Source organism: Nannochloropsis gaditana (genome assembly GCF_000240725.1).
Source record: "Nannochloropsis gaditana CCMP526 unplaced genomic scaffold scaffold349, whole genome shotgun sequence".
Classification (NCBI taxonomy): Eukaryota; class Eustigmatophyceae; order Eustigmatales; family Monodopsidaceae; genus Microchloropsis; species Microchloropsis gaditana.
In genome coordinates, this window is record NW_005803604.1 from 3,190 (window position 1) to 10,137 (window position 6,948).

General features: G+C 56.0%; 1 protein-coding gene across 1 annotated transcript; it reads left to right on the forward strand.

Moving 5' to 3' along the window:
• Positions 1-6,335: 6,335 nt before the first annotated feature.
• On the forward strand, positions 6,336-6,767 carry NGA_2043500 (uncharacterized protein; the record flags this gene model as incomplete). Its single annotated transcript, XM_005854918.1, has 1 exon — positions 6,336-6,767. A coding segment is annotated over exon 1 (346 nt), but the record flags the coding sequence as incomplete, so codon positions are not given.
• Positions 6,768-6,948: the final 181 nt, after the last annotated feature.

Sequence of the window (6,948 nt, forward strand, 5' to 3'; positions counted from 1 at the left end):
CCCCCCCCGCCCGAAGATCCCGGACCCCCTCCACCTCCACCAGCTGTTCCTACTCCTCCAGCCGATGCCGATCGCGATTGCATAAATTCATACTTCTTCTGTAAAAACCCGTGAAGCTCGCGCTCAAGCCGTCGATTATTTTCGCGAAGTTTTTGCATGTGCAGCAGCTCTTTTTCGTAATGTCCCTTCCATTCATCGCGCTCCTAGAGTGAAATGAAGGAGCAAAATACACAATCATGAGGATGTTCACACGCGAAAAGAATCGATTCTACACCTAGACACCTTCTGCAGGTGAGAGCCATACTCCTACAAAGTATCCGTGAATTCCGTGAATTCACATACCCGTCCTATATCAGCATGTTGCGCTTCCCAAAGCCGCTTGTTTTCCACTGACTCTCTCTCAAGCTTCATTCTCTCCCGAGCCTGTTGCTCAAGGCGTCGTTCCAGGTCGATATTGATGCGCTCTAGCTCGTGAATCCGGCGTTGCTGTGACTGTTCGGATTTATAGAGGACAAGAAACGAGAAAAACAAAGGAATAAGGACCATTTGTCTCAAGACAATCTCTGGCCGGCGGGAGAATCACGACATTTGCAACATGTCTCGCCACGCGGAGACAGGGATCATGCGGACCACTTCCTTGTGATCTGTCGTACAATTCGTGTTCTCAAAAGGACAGGATCATCGCTGGGAAAACTTATCCAATAATCCACCATTCTAAGCCTCATCCAATCAGACGTACCTCGATGTAAGTGTTGAGTTCCTCGGTGTAGCTACCTCCGTTTCCGCCGGCCAAGCTGACCTCGCTCGTATCTTGACGTCCCGACCCAGTCGAATGAACGCGGTCAAAGAGCGGCCCCCGGAAGGAAACGGAATCCTTCGTATACATTTGACATAAATATTTGAAACATTATGCATGCATATTCGATTTTGGAAGGTTTAATTTCAATCGAATTAGTACACGTAGCTCACTCACCATTTTATGTGTTGCCGCCTCGTGGTTAATTTGAAGTACTCATAAACCCACCCACAGGCATCAAGCACTGTACCTGCACGTGAGCACGTAAAATTGATATGAAAGGTATACAAAGGTATTACAATGTCTCTCGAACGCAGTGATGCGCTACATAGGCGCCATATGCACCCTCCCTGATGATCCTTCTAGGCACAGGCGGTCGCCTCGCCGAGAGCGAGAGGAGCCCGACATTGTGTTCTCTCCACCGTCTTGCGTTTGTCTGCGTAAAAACCTTTGCTCGCGGTTCTCATTAAAGAATGAAGGGTCAGATGTGAAGCAAAAGTGGAAGAGCAAGTCTTGTGGCAACAACGGGAGCCTTCTTCCCATACCTTTCGACGAGGGGTCTCTGCAGATCATACGGCCAGTGACGGTATGCGATTCCACATCCGATCGATCGTTTGATCCGCATTCAAATTACACATTTGAGTCATTTATTGCACGTTATGGATGTCAGATAAGTCTCATGCTATGATTCTAACCTCCCACCCGCTTCACCTGCTTCATCCTTCTTTATCGTCACTTTTGCATGTCTCGCTATATGCAGATAGTATGCGCAATTTACGGCTCCCCTTTACACTATCCCTGGTTTTGCCCTAACCTCTGGCCACCTCAGGCCACGTAATTGTACACAGACGGGTTGATGTCGTCCCGACAGAGGTAGTCACGCTCGATTAGGCTCTCCACTCGCCTTTTCACATCCACCGGCACCACTGAAAATTTAAGCTGTCCGAACAACTCACTCAACAACAAGTTGTGCGACAATTTCTTGCGGGCTTTCATAATCCTCACGATCGCTGCGTCGATTTGGTACTGCCTGTCCCTGTGCACCTCGGCGTGAGTTTTGTCGTTCTCTTCCACCGTTTCCTTCAGCTGGATGGTATTTATCTTGATGCGGTACAGCTTGTGGGTGAAGCCCGCATTCAAGCTGAAGACATCGTTGTCCTCCACGTCCTTGCCCTTGGGCTCCTTCTGTAAGACCCGCTGATTGATCTTCCCGCACGCCAAAGATTGCAATGTCCGCCGGAGCTCCCCATCCTCAATCCGCGTTGCTGCTTTGATGTCCGTGAAGGCCACCCGCGGGGACTCCCCGTCATTGAAGCACAAGAGCACAATGGCCTGGAAAAAGGAGACGGAGAGCTCTTTGGTCCCCAGGGGGAATCTCGCTTTAATAACGCAGGTGCCCAGCGAGTGCTGCCATACGAGCCGGCGACCCTGGTACTTCCCCGTGTAGTAGGCCGAGAAGCGGGCCATGTGTGGCTCCAAGACGGGCGGGACAACCACATCGCTCGATGGGTAGGCCGGCCAATACCCGGTGGTGAGCACGTGCACACTCGTCTCCACCTCCCTCCCGCCCGCCTTCTCCCCGGCGGCCGTCGTCCCCAGAAACTGGGCGTAGTTCCCCATCAGCTCTCGAGACAGATCCATGTCCTTGAACATTCCCTCGAACTTGTTGGTGAAGGTGGCGCCACACTCCGCCTTGAGCTTGGCCACCATGCTCCTCTCCAAATCTGCCGAGGCGCTCCGGCCCAAGAGCAAGCGCTTGGCTAGATCCTTCTTGTAGAAGGCCTCGAAGACGTCTTTGGACCCCACGTAGCGGAAGAGGACCATGATCCTGTCCAACAGCCCCTCCATCTCTCCCTCGCTCACGCCTTTCTCTCCCTTCAGTTTCGCGTCCAGGAACTTGGCGAGAAGCTCCGCTGGCCGGCTCGGCCGCACGTTCAGAGCGAACTCAAAGCCATCTTTCATGGCGGCCAGACAGGCGGGATTCGAGCGCCCGCCCAGCGCCTCCGACAAGATCACGTCACACTTGTCCTTGAAAGCCAGAAGGTCCTCGATCATCTCCTTTTCGCGCGCGTCGTCCCCTACCAGCTCCCCTCCCCTTCGGCGGATGTACGCATTGAAAGCCGCCTTCAGCTCCTCCGCGCCCCCCGGTTTCCGGCACGCGAGTTGGTACAATCGCCGAACGTCCTCCACACGCTGCGCATCCATCAGGGGGGTCAAGCCCTTGTCGATCAGGGCCGTGACGTGAGGGGCCAAGAGCCTTGACTCCACGGCTGTGATCAGGGCTTTGCGGGTGCCCGGCTCCAGATAGTGCACCACGGACTCCTCCGCCTCCCCCAAGCGGCGCTCCACGTGCAGGAGGAAGGCCACCACGTCCAGACTCTCCATCTTCTTCGTTCCTTCCACAGCGAAGTACCGCTCTGTATCCTCCAAGAAGGCCCTCAAGAAGAGGGGCTTGTAGAGACCCAAGCTTCCCAGCATCCTCACCAACGACCGCAGCAAGGCTAGATTGACCGCCTCCCCATTACGCTGCCGCTCCATCACCCTCAACATCCCCTTGACGATCTTTATGTCCAATCCTGTATTTCCAGCCACCCCTCCTTCGCCCGCTCCCGCGGCTGCGGCTTGGACTCCCCCCGCCGCCCCCGGTCGCTGTAGCCCCCTCCCTTGCGCCGCCAGCTCCAGTCGAAAAAGGGTCAGGCCCATGTCCCAGATCGGTTGCAGCGCCGAGGTCTGCATCACGAAACTCCGATCCATGTACAAAAAGATGTTCCGGATGGTAAGCATGTGCTCGCAGTGGTCCTGCCACACGTCGTCCACTTTGGCCAAGAACAAAGCCGGATCCATGAAGCCCTCCACGCCCCCCGATGCCAGGGTCCCCACCACTGCAGCCACGTGTCGGGCACATTCCATGCGCAGACGGTCGTACAACCGGGCCCCCATTTTGTGTACGCATAAATTTTCCACGGCCCTGTAAAGTTCCTCGTAGCTGATAGCTACTGCAGTCTTGCTTTGCACCGCCACCACGGCCTGTCTCAGAACCTCCCAGGTCGCATCTTCAAAGTTTTCCGGTAGCTTTGGTTGGACTTTAAACGGTCGAATCACCATTTTCTTATTCGATCCCCCTGCGGCCCCATTGTTGCCGCGGTTGTTGCCTTGGACAGTCGCATTTCGGCTGGACATGACTAAGCCTGCCGGCCGCGATTGCGAGGAGGACGCCGCCGCCGACATCCCGCTTGATGATTAATGCTTCGAGAAGCGTCTGAACGCTACAGAAAACAATCTACCTAGAATGTAATCAATGGGGGGAAGTGAGGTCGGAGAAGAGCTAAGACAAGAATTATCAGGTCCTCATTACGAGAAAGTCTCCGCAGCCAAATCTTCTTTTGAGTGCTTTCTATGGTATCACAGAGCAGCATATGTAGAGCGTTCCACAATTGCCTATCAAGTTACGGGGTAGGACGCAGTCCTCCATAAGAGCAGCAAGGCCTTTCTATGTTGCGCTTGCCTCCCCGTTCCTGCTCTCCGCTTCGATAGGTCTATGCGTCCAAGATTTACACAGGTCTGTGGCAGCGATGACGCCATCCTTGTTCGTCGCCCCAATGGCTCTCAAGCGCCCTTGACCCTCAATCCTCTTGGTGTGTGCAATGAACCAACATAAGCTTTTCGCAGTTTCTTGTGTTTGCAAGAGATCCAATTGGGTAATGCGCGTTTAGTGACAGTGTGAAGTGCCGAGCTGAGGACCGTGATGAACTTACGGCAGCCACTGATGCTTCTATCGCCTCCTACTCGCTTCTCTTTTGACGGACACACCTTATTTACACCTCGTTTTTAAAATTAGATTTGTGCACATACGTACAGCATTATGGCTGCCGCACGACCCCAGGTCTCCGTCTACAATGTTGAAGGTGCTTCCGTGGCGGAAGTACCCCTTCCCGCCGTGCTCACGGTGAGTGAAGACAAGAGAAAGAGGAATGTGGATGGTGGCGAGTCCACTTCTTACTAGTTGTGCGTCGATCATACGTAATGTATGGTTTAACTTGTTCATAATCTATAATTGCAACGATTCCTTTCATGCGCTTGGAAGAGTTATGCCTCTCCGCGCTTTTTTTACGGCTTTTTATCAAGCACGCTCCTCTATGTCTTGTATGGCGCTTCTTTATTGAGACTTGTGATGAAAAATTCACGGTCTCTTTGCTTGCATGCGAGTGTGCTACCATGACATGCCGTGCCAATTGTCAAACCTCCCGTACTTTATCCTCCCTTGGCCCCAGGCTCCCATCCGTCCCGACGTGGTCAATTTCGTCTTCACCGGTCTGAACAAGAACCACCGCCAGCCCTACGCCGTATCCGAGAAGGCTGGCCACCAAACCTCAGCCGAATCGTGGGGCACAGGTCGTGCCGTGGCACGAATCCCCCGTGTGGGTGGAGGCGGCACCCAACGGTCCGGGCAAGGTGCCTTCGGGAACATGTGCCGGAGCGGACGCATGTTCGCACCTACGAAGATCTGGCGCCGCTGGCACCGCAAGATCAACATCACCCAGAAGCGGTATGCCGTGGCTTCGGCGCTGGCGGCTTCGGCCGTGCCGGCGTTGGTCATGGCCCGCGGCCACCGGGTGGATGGAGTGGCGGAGATCCCTTTCGTGTTGGACGAATCCTTCGCCAAGGTGGACAAGACGGCGCAGGCGGTCAAGGTCTTGGGCGCCCTGGGTGTGGGCCCGGAGCTGGACAAGAGCAAGGACTCGAAGAAGATCCGCTCTGGGAAAGGGAAGATGCGAAACCGGCGGTACGTTCTGCGCCGAGGCCCCCTGGTCATCTACTCAACAGGGGAGGAAGGAGTGGTCAAGGCCGTGCGCAACATCGTGGGGGTGGAGGCCGCCCATGTGGACCGACTGAACCTGCTCCAGCTGGCCCCCGGAGGCCACTTGGGTCGCTTTTGCATCTGGACTCGGGGTGCGTTCGAGCGCTTGGACGCCGTCTTCGGGACGCAGACGGAGAAGAGCCAAGTCAAGCTCGACTACGTGCTGCCCCGCGCCCCCATGGCCAACGCAGACTTGGCCCGTATCATCAACAGCGAGGAGGTGCAATCCGTGGTGCGACCTGCGGTGACAGAGACGGTGCGGCTGCCCCGCAAGAAGAACCCACTCAAGAACCTCGCCGCCATGGTCCGTATGAATCCTTACGTGCTGGTGCACCGTCGTCAAGAGCTTAAGCGCATGGCCGCTGCGGCTGGCGCGAAGAAAGGAGGGAAGGAGAAGGAGGAGAAGAAGGCGAGGAAGGCGGCGGGTCGGGCTTTCTACGAGCAGGCCTCTAAGGAAGGGGATATCAAGTTCTAAGCGGGGCGGGGGGATGGGTGGGGGGGAGACAAGGACTGGTGGGCGGTAGGCAGTGATGTAAGACGAGGAGGTGAGGCTTCGACGAACGTGCCCCTGCCTCATAATGGTCACGTCTAGCCAGGTCACCTCGTCTCAAAAGAGGGCCCCGTGCATCAAAAGGAATGAAAGGATTTCTCAGGCACGTGTCAGGAGCGTGAGTCCTAGAGCATTCGCCAGTATCTAGTTTCTGTGACATCGCTCCGTCCGAGCCGATCCCTCATTCTCTTCGAAACGCGTGCCCGCTTCTTCCTCCATGCTACCGACCCTTGATCCCTTCGCCCGATGTAAATCGGTCGACAAACCTGACTACATCTTCCTTGAACTCCCCTTTCCACGTGGGGACGAAATGCCCCCCTCCATGCTCATGCAATGTGATCCACCCCTTCTCCGCCTCGTCCCAACACGCCATCAGCTCCCTGGTCCGCGTCAGTGGCACCAGTTGATCCGCCGCGCCCCCCACAAACATCGTCGGGAGCCTGGGCGCACCCTCCTTCACGCCCTGTCCCACTGCCTCGTCCCGGGGGAAGAAACCGCCCACCAAGATCGCAAATTTTGGCAGGCTTACCCCCTCCTTCTGCCCTTTCCCCTCCCTTTCGTCTCTTTGCAGGGCCGCGAGGAGGATCGCCGCCGCCGTCGCTCCTTGCGAGAATGCCAAGAGACCGTCGGGCGCGTGCTCGGCCAGGGCCTGCTTGAGGAAGGGAATCGTCGTCTCTGCCACTCCCGTGTAGTGCAACGCTTTGCTAGGGCGAGGCTGCAGCGACCCCTCGGGCGTTTGGTCGG